Source organism: Fundulus heteroclitus, chromosome 13 (assembly GCF_011125445.2).
Source record: "Fundulus heteroclitus isolate FHET01 chromosome 13, MU-UCD_Fhet_4.1, whole genome shotgun sequence".
In the NCBI taxonomy this organism is placed as follows: Eukaryota; Metazoa; Chordata; class Actinopteri; order Cyprinodontiformes; family Fundulidae; genus Fundulus; species Fundulus heteroclitus.
Genome location: NC_046373.1, coordinates 20,773,793 through 20,787,541, shown reverse-complemented (window position 1 = coordinate 20,787,541; position 13,749 = coordinate 20,773,793). Strand labels below are relative to the sequence as shown.

The following is a 13,749-nucleotide window of genomic DNA, read 5'->3' as shown; positions in this document are numbered from 1 at the left end:
TCACCTACTATCTAAATATGTTCTTAGTTTAGGTTTCTTAAATTTTCAGATTATAGACGGTGAGACTAACCATTTAAATTAACACAGAAGTGTGGTGTTTGCAGATATAATTCTTCTTAATATCATATTTTATGTTGAATTTAGCAAGGCAAATATTATTTTTTTCCCCCATTTGATAAACTGTTTTTATATCCTGGAATAATGAAAATGTTTATTAATATTAAATCCTTTATTCATACAGGTAGTCTCATTGAGACAAGTTCTCTTTTACAAGAGAAACCTGATTGCACACATTTAAGAATTGGTGCAGAACAATACAAGGCATACTAAATTACAGTATTACAATTCTGAAAATAGTAAGTAATTTAGAAATTCAAATTTAAGAACAAGAGCAAAAACTTTTTTTTAAATGTAATATAATCACCCAGAGAAATTTAATGCCACGCTTTCAGTTGTCCTGTTGAAGATGATTTGAGGTTGAAGGTGCAACGTTTAACTGGTGTGTTTAGGTGATGTGTGGCAATAAACCAGGAATGGATTTAAAATAAAAATGTACCAATGAAAAGCACTTTTTCACTTCAAATATATTGTGTTTAAGCATTAAAAACAAAGCTTCAGCAGAGCTTCTCTCCTGAGTCCTTTCGGTTTTCGTCCCCTGGCGAGCGCTCATCAGAGCGAACTAAACGGCAGTTCCAGACTTTGATAAAAGTCATCCAGAGAAATGCCAAGTCTCTGCAGACAGCGAGTACAATAATGCTTCCAAATTAATTATGTGCTGCTGACTTTCTCGATACGAGCATCCGTCTAAAGGAGCATGAGAAATATGATTAAATGAAAGAAAATGAAATATGATCGGAAAATTAATAAGACAAAAAAACTTAATAAAAATAAAATATTTAAATAATTTTCCCATGATATGATAACCCTATATTAGAAACGCAAAATATTTTCAGCATTTACACAAATATTTTAAATTACAATGTATAACATGTTCTAACAGCTAATGGGTTGGAGCTCAAGGCAAAAGATGAGCAATTACACCACCAGCTGGGGTATAACTTTGCTTTTTTACACACATACAGTAAGGCTTCATGGATTAATATTTCAGCATGGGTATTTTTAATATAGGCTGCAGTGGATAATTAAGGTTCCTTATATATCTGTGTGCTAACATTGTCTCTGTGGGATGGAACCCCATTTGACTGATCCAATGGAGACCGAAGCTTTGTTATTGAGCTCCTGCTGGAGCTCCACTGTTGTGACTGTGTGAAATCCTGTGATGCATGGAAGTGAGAAAAAGTTTGACATTTATTACTTATTTTGCAAAGTTTTAGTATTAACATTGTCTTTCTTTATGTAAAAAATCATAGCTTATTCTTTTCACCATGGACGGCTGAGTCGGGTTCTTGGAGGCAAACATAACGTTTCACAGGAGGGTGGGTTTTTAATAACCCTATGGTTTTTAATTCAAATGTTTCATTACTGTAACCGCTTTGCTAGAGAATTTTGGACCAACTGAAGGAGAGTAAAAGGCTTTTTTATTGATACATGTGAAAAGTGCATTACAGTAGACTAGACAAGATAATTGCTCTAAAATCAAAAAGTTCTGGATTTGACACTAACCTTCTTAGTTTGGACATATTGATCAAATTACCATCAAGAGACAATAACTGGTTGACAACATTACGTAAATTCCTTGTTTGGCTTGATAGGAGAATTCAAATTACTAAAATGTGTCCTGATCATTTTAACATAGGAGACACACTGACTACAAAAAAAATAAATAAATAAATAAAACGTAGGAGAGAAATTCTTTCCCGTAAAATCAGTCTGATATTTCTAAGAGGCATTTATCAGGCTAAATAATCATAATCTCAAATACCATAAGATTAAATTGGTTTCAAATTAGTTTTTTAATAAACAAGCTGTTGTCGTTCTATAAAGTGGAGTCTTAAGGAACTGAATACAAATGCATGCCACACTTTTCAGATTTTTAGTTGTCAAAAAACAAAAAATTAAACCATGTACCATTTTCCCTCCACTTCTCAAGGATGTCCAAAATCGTGTTTTGGTCTATCATTTAAAATAACAATAACATACATTAAAGACTGTGATTGCACAGTGGAGCATTTGTGGAAAAAGTTAGACGGTTAAGATTATCGTATCATTTGATGGTTATTACTTTTTTAAAGTAACTGTGTGGAAATGCTGTCATTTATATATATAAAAAATGTTCATCCTAGAGTTATCTATAATTCTCTTTCAGGTCAGGAAGCTGAAGAGCTCAGATGAACACCTGAGTGTTGACCGAGCAGGAGGAGGACAAGATGTCCTGGTGAGTTTCAAACGCAAGCTTTCTTCTTCATCGCTTCCCCGTGAAACAATTACCACTCCAGACTCGCCGCGCTGCCTCGCTGGCGGCTCTATTGTTCCGCATATTCCTCTTCAGCACATCAAACTGCAGCATAGCTGGAGCTATGGAGAAGTCGAATTAGTCTGTTCGGCAGTGTTAAGAAAAGTAATCAAAAGAAGAAAGAAAATTGGAGTGAAGAAAAGTGAATGAAGTGGAGAGGCAGCCCCCCCCCCCCCCCCCCCCGCCCCCCCTTGCCTAGCAGAGACAGGTTGCTGTTCTGTTCCTGTTCGGTGACTGTGGGACATTTCCACGGCTGCAGCTGTCCTGAATGTAGCCGCCACCATGGGCTAATCTTTCCCTGAGCTGCAATGCCACCAAGATTGTTATCACATCTACTTTGCTGATGAGGCAGCCGGCAGCGGAGGCTGGGCTAACTTCGCGATAACAGACCTGTTTGGCAGAGAATCTGTGTAGCAGGATTTGTTTATTGCAAGAAAAGGGGAAACCGGTTTATCTTCCCTCTGAGTAGTCATGAAAAACTGCATGGAAGGGCTGTCGGATTTTCTACTGTTTGTCAGTTCAAGTTGTGCATAATTGTAAGGTAGAAGGAAAATTAAACGTGGTTTAAAATTATTATTTTTTTCATATTTAAATCTGAAGTGTGTCCCATGCGTTTGAGTCAGTTCTTTGGTAAATCGTCGCTGTTACAGCTGCAAGTCTGACATCTCGAGTGTAAAATGGGTTTTACAAGAATAGATCAAACTCATTTAGACAGTTTCTGTGAACATCCATTTTCAAATCTTAGCACAAATTCTTAATTAAATTTCGGTCTGAACTTTGATTGGACCATCCTAATACATTAATATGCTTTGATCTAAACCATTGCATTACCATTCTGGTTGTATGTTTGGTGTTGTTGCACTAAGCTTTACCGCCACGCTTGTGTCAAGTGTTTTGCAGCCTGTAACAGGTTTTCTTCCAACATTGCCCTGTATGTAGCTCCATCCATCTTATATCTTTCCAGCTTTCCTAAGCCATGACGTTGCCACCACCATGAAGGCACAGTAGTTCAGTTATTTTTTATTCTTCTGGTAAACATTACCTGGAATTTCTAATAGCTTCCATTTAACAGAGATTGCATCGTTAACACTCCTGTACCGTCATTAGTCAGGGAGTAAATGACTGATAGTTGTCCTGTCTGCTGATTCTCTAAGCTGAGCTGTGAATCTTTGCAGACTCTCCAGCGATACCAGGACTCCCTTATGAATTCTCTCTTTGCCAGGCATGGTGTTTTAGCTGGACGGCCATGTCTTGGTAGGTTTTGGATTTAACAGTGATCCAGTGAGGTGTTTGGAGCTCAAGATATTGTTTTATAACCGAGGTCTTCATGACGCAATTTGCTCACTAATGTTTGCTAACATTAGTGAGCGAATAGTGATGCCTTCACAGAACAGCTGGATTTATAGTGGGATTAAGTTACACACTGGCACACCTTTTTTTATTAATTAGGTCTGTAGGAGTCTGTAGGAACTGGTTACACCATTTTTTTTTTACTTAGGGGCATGAGAGTAAAGTGGGAGCAATTAAATTCCAAATTTTTCAGATTTTATTTGTAAAGAAAATTGGGATACTTACCTTCTTTCTTGGTTAATTGTAGCAACAGCTAACACCTGCAAAAGGTGATCAGAGGGCCCAGAGGCACCGATTGTATGGCAGCCTCGCTCCTGTCAGCCTGCCCCAGGGCAGCTGTGGCTACTAACATAGCTCACCACCGTCAAGGTGTGAATGGCTGACTGTAGTAGGGCTGGACGATAATTCAATAACAATATATAACGATCGATAGACGTATCTCAATAATAGAAAAAAAGGGTCAATAAAAAGTAGTAATAGAATAACAGTTTTCCTTCCTTTTGCATTCTGACCATGTTGGTTAATATTACAGTCATTACGTCTTCCCAACCAATCACAAACTCAGACCCAGGAATGCTTCATCACCAAGCGCCGTCCCCTTCAAAGAGTTCAGAGAGCTGTGTGTTTTTTTTTTTTATTATTTTAAAGCTTGCAGATTTGGTAAAAAGTTGGTTGAATAAAGTGTAAAGTTTGAATTCGGTGTTTGTGTGTTCTGTATCTAAAAATAGGTCTCTAAGCAACAGCATAAAATGGCCAGGGCTGCACTTAAAATATATGTTTAGAATTTCTGGATAATTATCGATGTCGATCAATATGATTTCTATTTAATCAATATGTTTTTTTTTTATATATATATCGTCCAGCCCTAGACTGTAGTGTAAAGGGCTTCAGAGTGGGGACCATTTACCGTAAATAACTGACCTCCATCGAGCAGTTATCTAAAATAAAAGACATATCTCACATTTTCTTTACTTCCACTTCTCAATAAAATGAAGCGCATTAACATTTGCAATGAAGACCACTTTTGTTCACCTGATTACTTCGGTTGAACGCCGTGACAGACTGCCGTGTAACGCAGGAGGAAGCGGCTAAACACTGTGTGACGTCTGAGCGAGGAGAGAATGGAGAGAGCTGCAAGTTACAGCAGAAAGAGTGGAAAAACGGCAAAAGCACACAAAATGTTCAGTTTTTGATTATTGCTAAATTACTTGGCTGGATATTTAATACAATGGTAATAATGATCCTCTGGTGATGTGTGGTTATGATGGTGAATTGTAATAATTATTACTATTAACATGATCAATAAATACATTTGGCCACACAATTTAAACCAGGTTAGCTACCAATTACTCAGTATACAGTTAGTTTCATCTGTACATTTTATGACATTAAATTTTGCTGTGACTGCTGCTGCTACATTTATTGCCCTCCCCCACTAGAAAAAAAAGGAAACCGGATTTCTGTCTTTGCCTGAAACTGCTAAATAAAACCCATCCATTATTACTTGCTTAGTTTACATTAGCACAAATCCCCACTCTGACATTTTCAAGAGGGCTTTATGTTTGTGTTGTCGGGTCAGAGCGAATGCAAACACGTCCTGATCAGTGTGCTTTTTGCTGCTGCTGCTGCTGAGCCAGGCTGGGAGAACAGCTGTGCTTCACAAAGCTGATTAGCTGCCTGATTAACCAGTCGGTGAATTTAAAGTTCACTTAAACTGGACACAGAGACATAAAGGAGGCGAAGTCAAGCTAAAGTGAACTGGTAAACATGTTTCTGTTTGAACAGGTACTTTATTATTTCAGGTAATGAATGTTATGTTGTCAGTTTGTTGTTTGAATAATAAATATTAATAATCTTTACTATGTTGCTTGCGCTACTTCAATTAACTGTATTGTGAACTAACATCATATTGTTGACTTTGACAGCATGGGATATCAACAATTTATAGCATGTGGACTGTGGTTATGGTACAGTTTGAAATATTAAGATTAGGTTTTTTTTTTTTTTTGCAGTATACCAATGTCAGGCTGGCAAATCTCAGATTTATCTTTTTGGTGTCTAGGTCAAGATTGTAGGATTGTAGCAAATAGTCGGATCAACTATTTGCAGAGTTGTATCTATTCATTCTTTAGCAACGGACAAGTTGTGACTGCAGTTCAGCCTTATTTAAAATGATTAAATTCATGTTTATAGTTCAACACCTAAACATTCATGTTTCTACATTAATTAGTTCTTGTTAAGTTATATGTTTTTCTTGTCTGAATTTGCTGAAAAAATATAATTTTATGAGTTATCATGTAATTTACAAATTATCACATGGATTATGGGATTGCCTCACATCCATTTTATTCTCTTTTCCATTTGATTCACTGAGCTGCTGCTGTCATTCACAAACTTTAGTTATTTTTTTAAATCAGAAACATGCTAAGAATCTGGACTAAAAAGCATATCTTTTATGCTACTTTTGTAGATGGCCAAAATCTCACAGTAATACATAATAGAGGCCAGAAACTGAGGTGGACTCGGAAAACGGGCAGAAACACTCCCCCAAAGTACATTTTTTTAAAATAACTAGAGCTCCAAAAACAAATTCAGATGGCTTTAATTATATTTATAATTTTGGCCGTTAGAGAAATACAATACTAAAGTCTGCATGACTCTTTAGAAAACGAATTTATCTGACAAAATCTTTATTAATTTAAATTAGAGAACTGTTGTGCTCGTTTTCTATGGTGTGCTTACCTGCAAGATGGCCATCAGCTACAGCTTCTCATATCATCTTTGCATTTGTCCTCTTCTCCTCATATAAATAAAATTGGGGTGGAAAAACCCAGCAGTTTAATCTATCAGTCTTAATGTTAAGGTTTTAGCCTATACTCTTGCATATAAGAACAAAGCGGATGTTCATAGTTGGGTTCAAAGATGCATCATCACCAAAATCACCACAAAAACTGTCTGCATGTGGGTGCTGACCAAACACACTCACCTAAAGGGAAAATACAGTGTTCCATGCGTCCATCTGCATGAAATATCAAAGTTTGCCTGTTAAAAAATAAATGAATAAAAAACTGTGCATAAATCTGTCCCCGAACAGAGTTAAATGACATCAAGGTAAGCCACGCTCACTTCAGATTTGTCATTTAAAAAACATTAAAAGTTCTCAAAATCTGAGCTCCACTTACAAACACATTTATGCTAAACACTATATTATCTGTCTTGTTGCCCTTGTTTAAGACTGAAAAATACTCAAATTCTCTATTATTCCTGTAAAACTAATAGGAAGCTTAAACTGCGATTTTTTTTTTTTTTTTTTTTTTTTTTTTTTAAGACCAAAAATGTTGAATTGTGGTCTGATTTTATGGATCCAAAGGTACACCAGGAACTACCCTGTGATGTCGTGCAATACTGGTGAACTATTGCCTTTTAATGCGTATATGAAACGTTGCACTAAAGTGCATTGCAACAACATAGATCTGGCTAACACACTTGATTTTTATCCTTCAGAAAGCATTTTTTTTACCTCATCATCTTCACCCCCCATTGTCCTGCAACTTTTAGTACCATGACCAACGCGACTGAATCAAATTACTGATTTAAGTCGCCTGCCTGCAGGTCAGAGTCCTGCTAATGACATAATTCTGCATTTTAAGTGTGTTGAAGATCCTCTTTGTCCTTAGCACAGATAAGATGCTTCTGACATTTCCTCTGGTGAATGTAGCTGGAGTCAGTGATATCCAGTCTTTTCAGTGGATTTTGTTGCAGTTCTCTCCTGGCTGCACTTATCCTTCTTGCTTGTGTCCTTGTTTTAACCCACTTTCCCTTCAACCAAACTTCCCAATAATTTGCTTGCTTACAGCCCTTTAAACAGTCAGCCTCTTCAGCTCTGCCCTTTTGTGGCTCACGCTCCTTAGGGAGGGCGTCGGTGACAGGCTGCTGCAGAGCTGCAAGCAAACAGCCGTCTTCTTCACAGTAACAACACTTCTGTGTTTAATGTGTGTTTTTTGTTGATGTCTTGTGTAATATTCTAATTCTCTGAACAACTTAATATTGAGGTTTTATAATAGGTATAATTACCATAAGCAACTATGGCTGGGTGATAAATCTATTTTATCAATGCATTTGAATTTGCAACTACTCATATTCAATTTTGGAAAATAGAGATTTATTTCTTTCTTTATTTTTGTCAATCCACTCTCCTGGGCTTCCATGAAACTTTTAACTGTATCAGTCCCAAAAGGGGAAATCGTTTTGGCAACAGCATGCAATGTTGAATACATGTTTAGGAAAATATATTGTCAAAATACTCCAGAAAGGAAATCTTTTTATCCTAAGATGAGGCAATGTAATTTATTAAATTGACCTTTATTTTAAAGTTGGTGTGAAGATACACAAATTAAATGAAGTCTGTTCTTAGATGTGTAATAAAACTAGCTGTGATGAATGGTATGAAACAGAACCCGATCTTTAGCCAAAAACACTGTGATTTCTTTAACTGGGTTTATTGAAGGGCCGATGAACAAAAACAAGATCCAAAAACAAGGGTAAGGCAAACATCCAGACACACTTGACGGGAACAGGCGGACTGACTGGGCAAAAACAAACAGAACAGGTTATCCAAAAACAGAAACAAGGTGCTGGGAGCTCTTACCAAAAACAGAGATTGAAAAGATGGAGGAACAGGTGCATAAGCATGAGAGTATGACGTACCGACAGATAACTGAGGAGGGAGTGAGACTTAAATAAGCAGAGAAACAGGTGAGTGGAGGGAATTAATTAACCACAGGCAGGTGGAAACAATAACGGGACTGACAGAAGGATAAAACTAAGACCGAGAATAAACTCTAAGCACAGAATAAGAACTAACACAAAGACCGGACTACTTAGAACAATACACAGACTAAACAAAACCCTAAAACAAGACAGAATCTACAAAGGAAATAAACCCAAAAACATGAGAGAAGCAACATAATCAAACACTAAACCAAAACCAAAAACAGAACATTACACTAGAAGCAAACATTTTGTTATATTTTCATGATTTACTATGGCAGGGCTGCCATCTTGTTTTAAAGCTCATAGGAAACTGCACTTTGAATTGCCCAGGCAAGATTATTGAAATAAAAGTACGTTTTTAAAAATAATTTCAGCAATATGTTTTTTATATGAAAGAGAAAGGGAAGGAAACTGATTAATCGGATTGGACAAAAAAAAAAAAGGATTTACTTTTATATATAGGAAGGATGGATGGCATATTTTGTACATTGCAATAATTTATTGAGGTGCATCTATAGTTGTAAACCTCTTGCAACTTCAACGCTCTCTCAGTCGGATTAAACATCCACTCAGGACAGATCTCTAGTCTGACCATAAACCTTTACTCTTTGGTTACATCCCTCCATTTTCTAACACGTCTATCCCTTGTTGGGGTTCTGAAGGTTGCTGGTGCCTATCTCCTGCTGTCAATGGGCGAGAGGCGGTGTTCACCCTGGACAGGTCGCCGGTCTATCGCAGTACTCATTGGTTATTTGTTTTACTAATTGCCACTCTCCTCTGTGTCTTTTAAACTTATAAAACAATTAGCCGTCCAAAAAACATTCCCCTTTACAGCCAGTTTACCTTCAGCTTCCATACTGCAGGGAGACTGTTTGCAACCTAGGAACGCTCACTTACACTGTGGGCGAAACATTAAAACTCAGGAAGTTAAAAGGTAAATGCTTCATGTGGTGCAGGAAAGGAGACGTCTGCAGCCGAATGTTGTTTACCCCTCCTGCCTCACCCAGGGGACACATCCACCCACCGTTGTGTGACGCCGGAGCACCTGTGAAGTGATTAAAATTTTGACTTTATTTACAGGGAGCTGAAACTGACGGGGAGTAATCGGGAACCCGAAGTTGGAGAGAGAGCACAGGGTTATTATTGTTATATTTTCAATTTAATCCGGTAAGCATCTGGACTGAAAGAAGAGCTGCAATTGTTTCTAGATTTAATGAGCTTTAAGGCTGAGTTGATATGGAGTTTAATTAGTTCCTCGTCTAGTTTTACATGTTCTACTTTCCCGTTTATTTATATACTGATATTCTTGGTGGTTCTGTGAGAGTTTTAGAGGGGGGGAAAAAAAAGCCGTCTCTTATCGGCTCTTTCACAGCTTGTCTTTCACAATGCAACAAAAGCCCACCCTTTTAGCTCATATCCTTCCCTGACTCATCCTTTCAAGTGTGAGTGCATCAATCCAAAGAAATGCATACCCACATCCATTCTAACATAATCTTGTTTATTTATTTTTGGTCCATCTGAATAGAATAAAATGAATACCTGGTAAAGATGTTTTAAAAGCCTGAAAGTAAATGTACGTTTTATAGGAGTAGCATAAACCTACAATGGAAATGTTAGAAATATTACCAATTGTTAGTATTACTATTAGAGTGTCTTTATCTGGAGAAAAATGTTTGTGTTAAGTAGTAACTGTAAACAAATGCAGACATCACAATTATTAGTAATCTTACTGTAGATTTTATTGTAGTTTTATAAACCACCTTTTGCCAATAGGAGAGCACTTGGTTTAATCTTGTAATATTTCACGGGGTTGGAGTCCGTCTTGTGTTCTCCTTGGCTCAACAAACGGGTTTTTGTTCTGGTAGAGGATTGATTTTTTTTTTTTTTTTTTTTTTTATCTCTGCTGAGCCATTTCTGGGTTTTAATTTGGTCAAGTTTTCGATCATTATCCTGTTTCCATGTCTTTGTGGACCTTCCTTTGGACACCAGCAAGCAGCCCTGTTCAAACGGGATTCGGTCATCCACAAACTGTTCCTGCAAGGTTAGGAGCACGGAAACCTTTTGGTAAAGGGGGCCGAGCCCAACTCCTGAAATACATCTCCACACCATAATCCTCTCTCCACCGAACTTCACTGTTGATAGAATGCATTCAGGCCGTTCTCCTGGCAGCTGCCAAACCCAGACTCCCCCATAGGATTGCCAGAAAATGAGGGATTTGTCACTTGCCTCCATTGCTATAGAGTCCAGTGGCATTGTGCTTTACACCACTGCATCCCTTTGCACTGCCCTTGGTGACATGAGGCTTGGATGCAACTGCTCAGCCAGAGAAAACCATTCCTTTAAAGCTCCCTATGCACTGTTCTGGAGGTCTGCAGCTGCTGACTCTTGGCCACTTCCGTACCACCTAGCGTCCGCTGACTGTTCTCTGTGATTTACATGGTCTCCCATATCGTGACTGAGTCGCTGTCGTTTCCAATCACTTCCACTTTGTTCTATTGCCACTAGCTACTGAGACAGTTTCCACTGGACTTATTGTACAGGCGACCTCCTTTTACAGTACCATGCTGGAATTCACTGAAGTGCTGAGAGCAAGCCTAGGTCCTGTGGTCATGGAAGTGATCGAAACATCTGAACTCAATGATTTGCACGGGTGAGCAAATAGTTTTGGCAGCACTGTGTGTGTGGAAACAAGTTGACAAGTTATCTCCCCCCCAACGGTCCTGTAGATTTCGCAGCTCTTGTCACGCTTCATAGGAGTAAAAGCAAAAATAGCTCTTCAGATTGTACAGCTTGCTCACGCCTGTGGTACTGCAATATAAGCTGAATTTATTTTTATTTATCTTTTTACACATCTCGACCAGGGATGGCACTAAAAAATGGAGGGCTCTGCATGTTCCGACCATGTGTCCATGCGTTTAATCTGCTGGTTGTTCTTTCAGAGCGAGCAGCTTCTCTTCAAAACAAAGGCTTGTTGTTTTCCCTCCCAGCGACGGTGCTCTGGGGTGGGGGTTGTTAATTTGATCTGTGGTGTTTTTCACCGCTGCAGTGACCAGACCCCCTGTGCTTCTCTTAGGGATAAATCTATGGTGCCTTGTTCTCGGTGTGCTGCTGTAAACTAATGGACAGTAAAGAAAGAGCAGACAAGATAGCGATCTGACTTCTGCTGCCTCTGTGAGCGCAGAGGTCAGCCAACTGAGGATGAAACGATCGCAGAGGGGAAGAGGCCGACGCGTCCGAGTGAAGGATGTTATGTGACTTCAGTGCAGCGAGAGACCAAAACAAAAAGCTTCATTCTGTGCATATATAGAATACAGTTGTGCATATAATTTAAAAACACTGCAATAAGTACTGGCTGGTTATGTTATACCAGTGGATACACTGCAAAAACAGAACTTAAAATAAGTAAAATGTTCTTAAAATGAATGCACTTGTCCTTGATTTGAGCAGGTAAATAAGATGATTTGCCAATGGAATAAGATTTTTGCACTTAAAATAGGAACAACTCATCTCCATCATCTTATTTCAAGTGCAGGATGTCTAATTATCTTATATTAGGGGTCAAAATACTCATTCCATTGGCAAATAATCTTATTTACCTGCTCAAATCAAGTACAAATACACTAACTTTAAGAACATTTTACTTATTTTTAGATCTGTTTTTGCAGTGTAGTTGGTTTAAACCCAGTGCTTCTGACACTGTTACTGCTCTCATGCCTACTTTTCCTTGAGTCCTTTTCTGTTTGAAGGAAGCTCTCCCATCAGCTGCCACCTGATGCTTTGTACATCCTCAGGAAACAGGCGGGGGGGGGGGGCGAATGTAAATGAAATATAACGCAGTTTGCTGGGTGCTTTTTAAAATGCTTTTTATCCAACCAAAATAGCTGTATCATATCAAAGGCCCTCGGCCATTTGGCCTTGCATATTCTTTACTTATCAGAGAACAATGAAATGGTGTAATTTTTAATCCCCAAACTTTTAGCGCCTGAGGGACACGTTTGTACGCATAGAAATGTGAGCAGAAAGGGGTTTCCCTCCACTATGTTTAGGGGCAATGTTTTTTTTTTTTTTGTCTAAACTGCTGTAGGTTGGAAAATTAGACCTGAAACTTTAAAGTTATTCAAAGCTTCCTGAAACACACAAATTCCTACACTACTCACTCTCTCCCTCCCTGTGTCGTCTCCCATCTCCCCCTCCTCCTCCCCCAGGGACCCTCTTCATCTGGTCGGACACGTAGCTTCTCCCTCCTCCCCCACCTAACTCCATCTTCATCCCCAAGTTCCCAGAGGCACCAGGGCCACTCGGCCTCACCCAGCAACATCGTCAGCATCACCCACCACAAGTCTCCAGCTGCAGCTCGACGGGCTAAGAGTCAGTATCCAGGACAGCTGCTGGAGGTCAAGGAGGTGGGTGACTAAGGCAAAAAAAAGGCTAAGCACATTTAAAGGCGTGTTTTTAAAGATAGAAAGGCATAAAGGCAGTTGAAAACAAAAGATCTGGTGGATAAAAAGTTTGACCCGCAAACTGAGCAAGTTGTTCTTCACTTAACCCATCAACACAAGTGTTTTCTGGCATTTGGTTGTTTTTCTTCTATCTCTTCTGCAATTCCTGTTTTGATATAGTTCATATTTCTTCCAATTATACTTTGACATACTAAACTAAAGGCTGGATATATAAGATTTTAGAGTTCCAACATGGAAATAAATTTGACAATAAGTAGATTACAGTTTGAACAAAAGTTTATTACATTACTCATTACTCAGGTTTAATAAGTATGTTGGTATTCGGGGTAGTGCACTGCAATGGTTTGAATTGTTCCGGTCACATAGACGTTTTTCTGTAATGATCGGTGATTTGTCCTCTCCTGTTGCCCCTCTCTTTCGTTTTTTTTTTTTTGCGGTGTGCCCCAACGCTCCATCCTAGGTCCGTTGTTGTTCTCACTGGGATCTATTATAGCCAGGCACAACCAAATACTGACATTAAGATGTGGTTAGGGGAAATTTTTCTTCTGTTGAATGAAGATAAGAGTATCTGTTGATTGGTGCTTGTGCCTATTCTTATTTACAATTTCTACCCTCTAAATCTAAAGCACCTCTGAACAACTTTGGAGTCATCTTTGACAGCAGTTTGAGATCTGACAAGCTGTGTGTGGTCAGGGCTAGCTTTTATCAGTTACGTCTTCTAACAAAGGTTAAACCTTTTTTTTTAATCATATC

The 13,749-nt window shown here is 38.5% G+C and overlaps 1 protein-coding gene across 2 annotated transcripts in view; it reads left to right on the top strand.

The window, feature by feature from the left end:
- Nucleotides 1-13,749, top strand: part of LOC118565229 (oxysterol-binding protein-related protein 10-like) — a gene marked incomplete at its 3' end in the record, with an annotated part of 85,023 nt that overhangs the window by 40,827 nt on the left and 30,447 nt on the right. Inside the window, 2 exon segments of one of the 2 annotated variants that reach the window (XM_036145339.1) lie at nucleotides 2,267-2,335; nucleotides 12,742-12,939. In XM_036145339.1, coding sequence (XP_036001232.1) covers nucleotides 2,267-2,335; nucleotides 12,742-12,939 — 267 coding nt within the window. 2 annotated transcript variants of the gene reach the window in all.